The 13,965-nt window shown below is 36.2% G+C and overlaps 2 protein-coding genes across 2 annotated transcripts; both read right to left on the bottom strand.

Annotated features, from left to right (window-relative positions):
• Positions 1-1,597: 1,597 nt before the first annotated feature.
• LOC101892177 (gustatory receptor 8a) lies at positions 1,598-2,032 on the bottom strand. The gene is made up of 3 exons (XM_005186823.3): positions 1,916-2,032; positions 1,764-1,853; positions 1,598-1,700 (listed from the first exon to the last, which is right to left on the bottom strand). The coding sequence occupies exons 1-3, from the start codon at positions 2,024-2,026 to the stop codon at positions 1,632-1,634; spliced, it is 270 nt and encodes an 89-aa protein (XP_005186880.2). The 5' UTR covers positions 2,027-2,032; the 3' UTR covers positions 1,598-1,631.
• Positions 2,033-3,669: 1,637 nt separating this feature from the next.
• On the bottom strand, positions 3,670-4,469 carry LOC131802225 (gustatory receptor 8a-like). The gene is made up of 2 exons (XM_059122008.1): positions 3,806-4,469; positions 3,670-3,737 (listed from the first exon to the last, which is right to left on the bottom strand). The coding sequence occupies exons 1-2, from the start codon at positions 4,467-4,469 to the stop codon at positions 3,670-3,672; spliced, it is 732 nt and encodes a 243-aa protein (XP_058977991.1).
• Between the last annotated feature and the right edge of the window lie 9,496 nt (positions 4,470-13,965).

Here is a 13,965-nt window from a genome sequence, read left to right as displayed (position 1 = left end):
TGAAAAAACTGCAACCAACTTCAGACTGCTGTCATTTCTAAGCCACTCGTCTGACAGCTGTTAAAATTATTCCAGTGACAGCTCATTATATTGTTTACAAGCGTACAAAAGCATTTTGGTGAGAATTTTCCAGAAAAAAGTTATTCGTGATGGGATTCAAGCGTGATAGTGTGATTTCTTTATTTGGTTGGAAAACCACAAGTGGCTATCGTTAGAGGATTCCAGCATTTAAATGTGAATAAATCTTGTGGCTCGTCGCTCGTTACCGTGATACTGGTAGCGTAGCCCGATGTCAGGAAAGTGGACGGAAGAAAACAGCAACATCAGCAGAAATGGTTTAAAAATTAAAGAAGCGACTAGATCGAAATCCGCGTCGCCGTGGCCGAAAAATGGCTCGTGAGCTGAACATATCGCACAATTCCATTCGGCAAATATTGAAAAATGAGCTCGGTGTAAAGCCATTGAAATTCCAAAAAGTGCAAGAACTTACACCACAAAAAAAGAAAATAGACTCAAAAGAGCTAAAGAGTTGCTTCGCTTGGCCGAAAGTAGTTTGGTTCTCTCCGATGAGAAAACATTCGTTGTGTAGCAGTTTTTAAACAAACAAAATGATAAACAACAAAATGATTTACTTGCCAAAGAGGTCAGCGGAAAATGTGCATCTTCGGTTGGCCACCAGAATTCAAGCGCAGGCCATGATTATGGTGTGGGCCGCCATAGCAGCCGATGGTCGCTCTCCGCTTGTATTAATCGACCGTGGCTTCAGAATAAATGCCGAATATTGTCGCGCAAATATTCTGGAGGGTGTATTAAAGCCTTGGTCACGCATACATTTTGGTCGCAGACCTTGGAGATTCCAACAGGACTCAGCACCATCGCACTCAGCACGCGCCACCCAAGAATGGTTACAAAATGAAATCCCTCGCTTCATTTCCAGCGAACAATGGCCACCAAAATCTCCCGATACCAATCCGTTGGCCGGGAATGAGCAAAAATATCGCAGAGCAACATTCTAGCAGCGTGTGACGGTTTTATTGGCCGTTTGAAGGCCATAATTCGTGCCAACGGTGACCAATTCGAACAAAATTAAACTTCTTCTAAAATTTGATGCTATTTTCGACATTTTTTGCTTTCATTCAATAAAAATTTAAATAAAAAATTTAAAAATTATGGCGTTTGACTTTGTTGCAGTTTTCTTATCTTACCCTGTATAGTTAAAAGACAATGTAAGACGAAAGTTTCCTGTGCTACACATATAAACGTACCTCGGATATTCGGTATTTAGGTGTTTTGAACCCCATTTTCTATCGGATTTGTTAAAAATTTAGTATTTGTAGTTAGCAATGGGTTCTACCATCGTTGTCAGAAGGTTGACTAAATTGTTCGAATTTTGTCGAACATTCTATGTGTATTTATATGCAGTTAAGATAAAATGTAAGCAACAATTTTAGGCCTTAATATTTCGACAATAAGATAGATTTAAGGCACCAACCCGCAAGAAATTAAATGCGATTTTACTAGTTATACCTTTTTATTTAAATTGATTTTAAACAAATTACTTGTTTAACATGTTTTAGCAAATCTTAGCCTTGCAATTATTTTCTCATTTTTTACCTTGGTGCACATTTATTTCAATTGTTTGTAAACTTGGGCATAAATTGTATGAAGAATATCATGTAGGTCGTTATGGAACCAACAGCCTATAAATAGAACAGGAAACACTTGAAAAAGTTTTGCAATTATAAAATGTACCACAATCTTACTCTGGTCAACATATATCCATCCATTCGTGCAATGCCAACACCATTAATGCAAATATGTTGATGTAGAATTTGCAGCGAGAAATTTTGTAGCTAAAGACAAGAAGGAAATGTTATATGTCTCAATATTTTCTTAAATTGAAGAATTTTCTCACCTGCAAGCTGACGCTTGTGTTTTCGTTATTGAACTGACTTATGATGCTGTGTAAATTTAAGGTGATAAATTTTACCACATCCATACAACTTTTCGAAAATATCAAAAACATTGGGATTTGCATGAATGCCGGTATTAACAAAACTAATTCTGAAATGATAAATTTTAGATGTTGGAAGATCTAGAAAAATGTAGTTCAATGATGATGCCTAAATGATAAACACGATTGAAGCTAGAATCTTTCAATTTGACATGGTGATGTGCGTGAAATAATCGAAATAACGGTTTTAGACCCTAGGTCTCTTTGGACCAAATCCGTTTCAGGACATTTGGAGTCGATCTAGCGATGGCCGTCCGTCCGTCGTCTGTCTGGCTGGCTGGTGCGCACGATAACTATCGAAGGGAGTATCCGATTTTATCCAAACTTGGTACATCGAAATATTATTGTGAAACTTAGAGCGAGTTCGGAGATGGACAGTATCGGTCCACTCCTTCTGGTACCTCCCACACAAAATGTCAAAATTTTCAAAGAAAATAATTTATTGCACAGAAAGAGAAAGGATAATCCGATTTTGCTCCAACTTTGCGCATCCTAATATTTCTATCAGTGCTAGGTCAGGTGCGAAAATGGACAATCCGGTCCACTCCACTAGGTACCTCCCCCACAAAGGGTCAACATTTTGAATAATTACAACTCTTATAAAATGCGATGTAAGAGTCCGATTGTCTTCAAATTTCACACATAATTTTAAATTTCACAATAATTTTATTAACCCAAGATCTGGTGTGAAAATGGAATATGTCGGTCAACTCGCTCTGGTACCTCCCACACAAAATGTCGATATTTCAAAAATATATTTTCTGCACAGAAAGAGAAACGATAATCCGATTTTGCTTCAACTTTGCAAATCCTAAAATTTGCGTCAGTGCTAGGTCAGGTATGAAAATGGACGATATCTGTCAACTCCATCCAGTACCTCCCCCACAAAGGGTCAACATTTTGAATAATTGAAGAGATTGGACCATTTCTTCTGGTACCTCCCCCACATATTGATTTTGGAAGACAAAACGCTAAAAGAAAGCGAAATAAGCATCTAACTCTCATCAAATTTGTGAGGTGATATATAACTGCGAACCCCATCTGGTACCTCCGCCACCAAGGATCAGCATTTTTAATATCCAAAACGATCATAAAAAAGAGAATTGATTATCCAATTCTCCTAAAATTTCACACATCTCAATATTTCTACTAAAACAAGATCTGGTGTTAAAATGTAAAATATAGGACCACTCCTTCTGGCAAATCCTCCACAAAGAGTCATCGGAATTGGAATCTCCGATTGCCTCTCAATTTTACATAACCCAATATTTTTATTTACCAAGGATCTGGTATGGGGATGGGATATATTGGTTCATTCCTTCTGGTACCTCCCCCACATCGGGTAAAATTTTTGAATAACCCTGAAGTTCATAAAACCCGGAATGAACACTCAATTCCTTTTAAACTTGGCACATCCCAATCCTTCTACTGACACAATATTTTCTGTGAAGATGGGATATATATGTGGAAAACTTCGATACAAAAAAAAACCTCGGTTTTCAAAAAAATTATGGTACGTAATGTACAAAAGTTGACAATTTAGGCCATACTTGAATTGACACTTTTAACTTGTTTTTATGTGAATGTGAAAACAAGATGTAAACCTACCTATCGGATTCCAGCCTCTATAAACCGAATAATAACCGAAATACGAATCAACCAATACCCGGACATAAATCATCAAAAGCACCGCAATAATCGAGAATCCAAATGAGTTTTGAAACTGTTCATACATATCGTAAATGAGCTGATACGTTTTTTGTTTTTCGGCAATTTTCGTTCGTAAAAAACACTCGAAACCACGAAAACCACTTCCATACGCCTGGAAACGTGAATAGTCGACCATTAAACTTAAATCCTGTTGCAGTTTCACCAACTCCTGGCGTATCAATTCAATGTAGAAAATAAACTGTAAATTACGCATATGCACGGTGAAAATGAACGGTACAAAAACGCTCCAGAACAGTACCAAGTGTCGCGTCATATCTTGCAGGGAGAAAAATATTAGCATAACACCAATTTCAATTACGACAATCGTGTAAAATGTCACCAAAAATCGACGATTTTTCTTAATTTCCTGTAGCCAAAAATCTTGAGTCGTTTTCCGACTACAGTTGGGATGGAGATTCTGCAATTCGCCATAAATCACCCAAAATTGATGGACGGAGACTCGTTGTAATATGGACTCCAAATATGAACATGTTACCGCCATATCACCGAATATAATTTTCAACGAATCATTAAAGTAGCCGAATTTGTCGCCATTGAAGAGAAAATCATCATTGCCAAATAGGGCCACATATGAGATGACATTGAATGCAATCATGAGGGTACAGGACCATAGGCGTAGATCCAAATGTCTCTTATGTTTATTTTCAAAGGACAAGGTGCAATAGCCAAATGCACGAAATATTTTAATGTGAAACCGCAGGAGTAGCGATAATTCTTTCACCATGGTTGCTATTTGACTGAATATGCTTCGAGTTTGTAATATTGGGCGGCAACTGCTGTTCATCACTCCCAACATGGTAATTTGTCAAGATTTTATCGTTTGTCTGCTACTTTGTAGAAATGAATTAAATGATTGGCTAATTTATCGACTCGCCGTCATCCAGGCAATACAACCCAATATTGAATCCAGAAAATTTGCACGAGGTTCACAATATGTATAAGAGTTTTTAAAATCCGGCGAGGAAAGCTAGAAATGAGAGTTTGTCTGTAAACATTTTCAGTAAGCAAACATGTACGCAGAAAAGCACTCCTAGCCTTTCAGAATTATTGACTTAAATTTGGAACCAAATAATTTTGGTTTCTTCACTAATTGGTTAACTCGCCTTGAAGGAGTATTCAATGTAGGTATTTTGAGGATTGGCAATTTGGGAATATGCTAAGTTTGAACCTCATTGACTTTACTGACCTTGCGATGTAATCAAATGACTTATTTCGAGTGTTCTACACATTTTTATGCCTATGGCTACATGGCTACAGAGGCTATACAGGATGAGATGAGAAAACTGCAATCAACTTCAGACTGCTGTAATTTCTAAGCCACTCGTCCGACAGCTGTTAAAAATTATTCCAGTGACAGCTCATTATATTGTTTACAAGCGTATACAAGCATTTTGTTGAGAATTTTCCAGAAAAAAAGTTATTCCTGATGAAATTCAAGCGTGATAGTGTGATTTCTTTATATTTGGCTGGAAAACCACAAGTGGCTATCGTTAGAGCACTCCAGCATTTAAATGTGAATAAATCTTTTGTGTCTCGTGCCATCGCTCGGAAGTGGACGGAAGAAAACAGCTAAATCAGCAGAAATGGTTCGAACGTAAAGAAGCGACTTGATCGAAACCCGCGTCGCAGTGGCTCGTCAGCTGAACAAATCGCAATATTCCATTTGGCAAATATTGAAAAATTAGCTCGGGGTAAATCCATTGAAATTCCAAAAAGTGCAAGAACTTACACCGCAAGAGAAAGAAAATAGACTCAAAAGAGCTGAAGAGTTGCTTCGCTTGGCTGAATTTGGTTTTCTCCGATGAGAAAACATTCGTTGTTCAGCAGTTTGTAAACAAACAAAATGATCGTGTTTACTTGCCAAAGAGGTCAGCTGAAAATGTGCACCTTCGGTTGGCCCCCAGATCTCAAGCGCCGACAGTGGTGATGGTGTGGGCCGTCATAACAGCCGATGGTCGCTCTCCGCTTGTATTAATCGACCGTGGCATCAGAATAAAAGACGAATATTAATTGTGTTCTAGTACTTTTTTAAAAAAACTAGCAGAAGAGAGAACAGTTCGAAATGTCATTCTCAATTAGGTGTGCTCAAAAAATAAGGGAACGGAAAATTAGCCGAAATGCGATAAAATGTCGAAATTCAAATTTCCAAGAGTAAACAGTCCAAATCGGACTGGTGAAACCTTACTGAAACGGACGCCAAAATTTAAAAAAATAAGTATTGAAGACGATACGATAAAATTAATAATCTATAATAATAATTAATAATCTGATTCATCATTCAGCCAGTCCTCTTCACTACTGGAATCATCCAAAAGTGCTCCATATTTTCTCTTTTTGTTTTTTTGCACTACAAATATTAGTTTTTCCTTTAGTTTTTAAGTTGATCATTTCTTTATTTTTGTTATGACGCGGGAAATGTATCAATACATTTTTCAACCTTGTTAGCCCTGCCAATTAAATGTCAAATTCACAATTTGCACATTTCTGCTCGGCCAAATTCATGTAGCTAAAACAAGCAGAAATGTGCACCACTCAGCGCCATTTTTTTCTCGAGAGAGCTGCAAGTTTTGCTAGTTTTTGCAGTACGGGAACGCGTTGTAGCAGAATTAGTACTAATTAGGTTCTGGAACACAACTATTATCGCGAAAATATTCGAATAAATCTAAACTTATTCTAAAATCTGAAGGTATTTCCGTTTGACGGTTTCATTGAAAAATGTAAAAATTATGGCGCCTGACTTTGTTGCAGTTTGCATTCCAACAGGACTCGCTCTCAGGACGTGTCACCCAAGAATAGTTACAAAATGAGGTTTCTCGCTTCATTTCCAGCGCACAATGACCACCAAAATCTCCGGATACAAATCCGTTGGACTATTGTGTCTGGAGTATTTTGGAAACCAAGATTGGCACTAAAAAATACCATAGTGTCGATCACCTCAAGCAAGCGCTTCGCCTGGAATGGGCCAAAAAAACCGCAGAGCAACATTCGGGCAGTGTGTGACGGTTTCATTGGCCATAGTTCGTGTCAAAGGTGACCAATTCAAACAAATCTAAACTTATTCTATAATGTTATGCTATTCCGATATTTTTTGATTTAATGCAATAAAATTGAAAAAAATTGTAAAAATTATGGCGTTTGACGTTTGTGCAGTTTTTTTTATCTCACCGTGTACAAAGCTCGGACAAGACGAAGATAACGTCGTATCTGCACAGTTTGACGGGAACTCATTTACCATAGGTCAACTTCGATGTAACCAAATGACTTAATTCGAATGTTCTACACATTTTCATACACACAGCCACATATTTACAGAGGCTATATATCAAAAAGTGTCTCATCGAACTAAAGGGTTTTAGGCCCAAGGTATCCTTGGAAGAAATCTGATTCAGGACATTTGGAGTCGATCTAGCGGTGTCCATTTGCCTGCCTGTCTGGCAGGTGTGAACTACAACTTTCGAAAGGAGTATCTTATCAAACTTAGATCGAGTTCGGATATTGAGAATATAGGCCAAATCCTTCTAGAACCTCCCTCATAAAAAAAAATTTATCTCATTCCAACTTTGCAAATACTAATATTTTTTATCATTGCAAGTTCAAGTGCAGAAATTGACACTATCGTCCACTTCTCCTAGTACCTCCCCCACAAAGCCATAGAATTTTGAATAATCATATCTCTTATAAAATGTTACTTCTTTAAATGTCCCACACTCCAATATTTTTGCAAACTATAGATCTGATAAGAAATCATAAAAGAACGGACCACTCCTTCTGGTACATTCCCCACAGTGGGACAAAGTTTAAAATAACCATGACGATCAGAAAACCCAAAATTAGCATCTGATTCTTTTTTAAACATGGCATATCCAAATGTTTCTACCAACGTAAGATCCAGTGTGGAGATGGGATATATCGGTTCACTTCCCACAAAGGGTCGGAAGTTTTCAGATTGCTCTCTGCTTGAAAAAATCTCGTAATATGCACGAAACTCATAAGTATTTAGGTTACTGTCGGCCTAGGTTGATTACGCTCGGTTCGGAAAGATTTACTCTCAGCTGAAAGTGTTGCAGTTAGCTGTTTGTTGAGAGGTAATCTCGAGCCAGTGGTATTTGGGTTGGGAGGAATTGGTTTTCTTTGCTCTAGACTAGTGTTGAACAAAATGACTCTAGACGAAAAGGTATGTGGTGCTCACATTTAAACGAATTTATAGATTTATACGAAGTGGTAGGCGTAACGTTTAACTGCTTAACAATGTCGTCAGCTGAAAACACCGATATTTTCGATACAATCAGAAAGAAAAACAGGTCGGCATCACTTGGGTGCCAATAAGACCTATTACGATGCGATGATAGGAAAAATAATCAGACATTTTCTGTTTCGTGACCAATGTCGGGAAATGCAGTTTTAATGCGGTAAATCATGCCGTACACGGATGCTTTGTTATCCATCTATCCAGAATAACGGTAATTGACAAGGCAATATAATTAGCCTTAGTCCAGAAGAAGTTGACCAACATCTTTGAACTTGACTGTTAATTATTTCGTAATTTATCTTCATTACTGAATCACATGAAAACATTTATTACAAGATCAAAAACATTCAATACATTTACAAAATAAATATACATTTAAATAACACTTTTATTATTAGCATATATAACTATTACAATGTCCCTCATATATTTGTAAACTTGGGCATAAACTGTATGAAAAATATCATGTAGGTCGTTATAGATCCAATGAGCTGAAACAATGGAATGTAAAAAAGTGTAAAGCAAGACTCAATAAATTTATAACAAATATGCACAAGTTGCAAACTTACTCGGGTCAACATATAACCATCCATTCTGGTTATACCAATACCATTTATCGAAATATTCTGATGTAAAATTTGTAAGGAAAAGTTTTGAAGCTGGAAAAAAATGGGAAAATCATTTATACATATATTTACAATTTAATAATTTGTAAATTGTTTATAAATAGTATAGGATGGACCAGAATTGTTTCACTTGTATTCCAGGCGCAAAAGACAACGCCCAAAGAGATCAATTATATTTAAGCGTCCGCAACTTCGTCAGAGAAAATTTCATTTTAAAATTTTAGATTCGTTTCATTGGTTCGTGTTAGTACTCAAAATACACTTCATACACCGTACTTAATTTTCAGGCTTTCAAGGTTATATATATTATTCAAGTTTTTTTCTTTTTCGGTAAAAAAAATAATAGGAAAATGTTAACCTTTGAAGTTTACCGAAGAGCATATTATTTAAACCCTTGCACAATGGTTTCATAGGCATTTTTTTTGCTAAAATGTATTTTCGTAATAAAAATTAGCAATCACCATATCCTAATCCTAAAACAACAGTAACTACTATTTCGAGATTCCAGCTCTATCCATTCACTCAACGGTCAAATTTGTATAATTTACTACTTTTCGAACTTCCCTTAAAATAATGTACTTACAGTGGTCTTAAATTTTAGAATTCCAGCTCTATCCTAACCCCTGACATCGATAGCATATTTCAGAATTCCATTTCTATTTACATTTTCCACTATTCGTTCCTTCATAAATTATTTCTAAAACCATCTCCTTCTCTCAACTACAAACAGTGACATCCATATCCAATTTCAATTTTATCCCTTCACCCAATACCAAATCTAGTACGAATATCTCCAATCAATCTCCATTTCTCAACCTTAGATACTAACAGTGACCATAATATAAATTTGCAGGATTTCAGTTCCATTCGATAATTTAGTACATTATAGTACACTTATTCCGTGATTTTAGTGATTTTCGTGCACTTGTAAATCAAAATCACATCTTTATCACAAATACAGGGTGAGATGAAAAAAACTGCAAACAACCTCAGACTGCTGTATTTTCCAAGCCACTCGTCCGATAGCTCTTAAAATTATTCCAGGAACAGCTCATTAAATTGTTTGCAATCGTACAAAAGCATTTTGGTGAGAATTTCCCAGAAATAAGTTATACGTGATGGAATTGAAGCGTGACAGTGCGATTTCTTTATATTTGGCTGGAAACCCGCAAGTGGCTATCGTTAGAGCACGTCATCATTTAAATGTGAATAAATCTTTTGTGTCTCGTACGATCGCTCGTTACCGTAATACTTGTAGCGTAGATCGACGTCAAGGAAGTGGACGGAAGAATACAGCAACATCAGCAAAAATGGTTCGAAAAGTAAAAAAGCGAATTGATCGAAACCCGCGTCGCAGTGCCCGAAAAATGGTTCGTGAGCTGAACATATCGCAATATTCCATTCGGCAAAAAATTGAGAAATGGGCTCGGGGTAAAGCCGTTGAAATTCCAAAAAATGCAAGAACTTACAACGGAAAGAACATATACTAAAAATAACTAAAGAGTTGTTTCGCTTGGTCGAAAGTGGTGAACTGTCGAATTTGATTTTCAAAATGATCATGTTTACTTTCCAAAGAGGTCAGCTGAAAATCTGTACCTTCGGCTCATTTTCTGTCATTTCAAACAATATATATCATGGGGACACTTTTGATGCAGTTCGGTTAAGCTTACCTGTATACTAATTTCGTTTTTATCATTGCCAAATTGACTGTCAATACAATGTAAATTCTGAGTAATATCCTGTATCTGCAACAAGTTCTTATAAACTTATATACAACACTCTCAGAAAAATACTCTTACCGTATTCATGCAACATTTTGATGCTATTAGAAACATCGGACATTGCAGTAAAGAGGGTATTAAGAGTATAAACCCTAAATAAAAATATAATAATCATATACATTTGTTGAGGCGCAAATTGCAATAAGACATACCATAATACTCCCAGCCCTTGTTATCGCTATAATAACTAAAATAAGTGTTAACCACGATACGGACATAGATGACTAAAATAACCGCCACCATAGAGAATCCGAATGAATTGTGAAAATGCAGGAACATTTCAAAGGTAAGTTGATACGATTGTTGGGTATTGGCTATTTTTGAATGTAAATTTTCCTCACAATCCATTTTGGATATTCCGCAATTTGTAAAGTCCATTAATTTTCTTAAATTCGTTTGAACTGCTACCAATTTGAGGCGTATTAATTCCACAAAGAATATAAATTGCAGATTTCGCAAATGTATGACATAAATAAATGGGGTATATATACACCAAAATAGCACTGCTTGAAAATCGACCACTGTTATGCTGAAACATATATACATCACATAGATTTCGGCAGCCACAACTGTATAGAATAGGACTAAAAATCGACGATGTGTATGAAGCTCTGTAAACCAATTTCGCCATGAATTTTGGTGGCTTTTATTTGCACTGCTCTCTTGTTGCCTTAGGTATATTCCCCAAAATTTATAAGAATGAGACCTCTGAAGCAAGGTTTCTGAATATGAAATTGTTACCGCAACATTGCCGCACATAATCTTCAAAACATCATTGAAAAATCCAAATTTATCTTCGAAAAAGAGAAAATATCTGTGGTTAATCAGAGCGGTGAATGTTACAACATTGAAGGCGATCAACAAGAAAAATGACCACATGCATAGTAGACGTTCTTCTACAATTGTCCTATTTCCAAAGCTAACGGTACAAAAGCCAAATGCTTGAAAAATTCTTATGTGAAACTTTAATACAAGTGATAGTTGTCCGGCCATAGTAATTACGACACTGATGTTGCGAATTATACATATATTATATATATATTTCATAAAATATATGGGTAGATATAAATTAAATTTGCCGCCTAAAGAAAGTCATGCAAATGATTGTAAAATTGATAAGCTACTTCAAATAAATTAATATGACTTCATTACTTCAAAATACATTGCATTGTGTTGTACTTTCTTAAGAAGGCCAACGAACAAAGTCCATGGGGTTGACATTAACCTTTTTGGAGCACTTAAACTTAAAAACAAGTAAAAAAACATTAAGTACGGTTGGGCCGAACTTTTTATGCCCTCCACCTTTGAGAAAAGGAAACATTTTAATATGGAAGTATCTGCATTCAAACGTGTTCAATTTTAAACTACAAAAAACAGTAAGACCGTTTGGATAATGCTGTTAAACTGTTAAAAAAACAGAAAGTGTGTGAGGACGTTATATGGGGGTATACCAAAACGGGCACCTCTATTGTCAATTTTATACTATAAGGATATTCTTCTACTAAACCTTCTTAAATACCAAACCGAAGCTAAAATCTATTACGAACTACAAGTTCCAGTTTTTAGACAAATCCGTGAAAAAATGTTGCAAAAATCAAAATACCGAATATCGGGAGGTACCGTCATATGGCGTCTACACCAAAATGGACTGATATATACAGGGTGAGATGAAAATACTACAACCAACTTTGGTCTGTTGTCATTTCTAAGCCACTCGTTCGACAGCTGTTAACATTATTCCAGCGACAGCTCATTATATTGTTTACAAACGAACAAAAGCATTTTGGTGAGAATTTTCTAGAAAAAAAAAGTTATTCGTGATGAAATTTAAGCGTGATAGAGTGATTTCTTTATATTTGGTTGGAAAATCACAAGTGGCTATCGTTAGAGCACTCCATAATAAATGATGAATAAATCGTTTGTGTCTCGTACCATCGATCGTTAGCATGAAACTGGTAGCGTAGCCCGACGTCAAGGAAGTGGAACATATCGTCGTCGTGAGCTGAACATATCGCAATATTCCATTCGGCAAATATTGAAAAATGAGCTCGGGGTAAAGCCATTGAAATTCCAAAAAGTGCAAGAACTTACACCGCTACTGAAAGAAAATAGATTCTAAAGAGCTAAAGAGTTGCTTCGCTTGACCGAAAGTGGTGAACTGCCGAATTTGGAATTCGATTTTCTCCGATGAGAAAACATTCGTTGTCCAGCAGTTTGTAAACAAACAAAATTATCGGGTTTACTTGCCAAAGAGGTCAGCTGAAAATGTGCACCTTCGGTTGGCCAACCGAACTCAAGCGCCGGCCATGGTGATTGTGTGGCCGCCATAAAAGTCGATGGTCGCTCTCCGCTCGTATTAATCGACCGTGGCATCAGAATAAATGCCGAATATTATCGCGAAAATATTCTAGAGAGTGTATTAAAGGTTTGGGCAAGCAAACATTTTGGCCGCAGACCTTGGACATTCCAACAGGACTGAGGTTCCTCGCTTCATTTCCAGTGCACAATGGTCACCAAAATCTCCGCATAACAATGAGTTGGACTATTGTGTCTGGAGTATTTTAGAAAGCAAGGTTGGCACTAAAAAATACAAAACTGCCGATCACCACAAGCAAGCGCTTCGGGTAGCGTGTGACGGTTTCATTGGTCGTTTGAAGTCGATAATTTGTATCAAAGGTGACGGTTATAATGGTTTCATTGGCAGATTGAAGGCGATAACTTGTACCAAAGGTGACCAAATCAAACAAATCTAAACTCATTCTAAAATTTGATGCTATTTCCGACATTTTTTGCTTTCATTCGATAAAATTAAGAAAAACAAGAAAAAACATTAATTTCGGCCGGGCCAAACTTTTAATACATTTTAGACATATTCGTGGGAAAATATGGCAAAAAAAAAATACCGAATATCGGGAGGTACCGCTATATAGGGATATACAAAAACGTGGACCTATGCATACAATGTTTCGCCAACGGAGTCCATTTTAAAAGCTAAATATTTTGAGAACATCTTCCAAAACAAAATGCATCTATTCTGATCCTAACCTTACCCTGATGAAAAACTTCGCGAAAATCGAACGATAATATATGTGGGGTTTATTTCTTGTTTGTTTAAAATGGAATTTGTGAGCTTAACATGTGTATTATTAATATATACCTGAAAATTGGTATTGAAAATAAAATGTTGAAAAAAAAACAAATTTTAAAATCTCACCTGTAAGCTTATAATTGTACTGTGATTTTCATATTGGCTAATTATACAATGTAAATTTAACGTAAGATGTTTGATCTAAAAAAGACACCAATATTAAAAGAAGTTTACGAGTCAAATCCATAAAATTAAAATGCCCTCACCACATCCATGCAGCATTTTGAGGTAATTAAAAACATCGGACATTGCAAAAGTTGAGGCAACAAAAGAAGGGTTCCTAGACAGATTTATGGAAAAGTAAACTTCGAATACGTCAATGATTTTATATCCCTGAAATGCCTACCATAATCCATACTGTCGCGATAAAAATTATAATAACTAAAATAGGTGTTGACCAAAATGCGCACAAAAAC

The sequence above is a fragment of the Musca domestica genome, unplaced genomic scaffold (genome assembly GCF_030504385.1).
Source record: "Musca domestica strain aabys unplaced genomic scaffold, Musca_domestica.polishedcontigs.V.1.1 2, whole genome shotgun sequence".
NCBI classification, from domain to species: Eukaryota; Metazoa; Arthropoda; class Insecta; order Diptera; family Muscidae; genus Musca; species Musca domestica.
The sequence above is the reverse complement of the archived record's forward strand: the minus strand, read 5'-3'. Positions and strand labels throughout refer to the sequence as shown.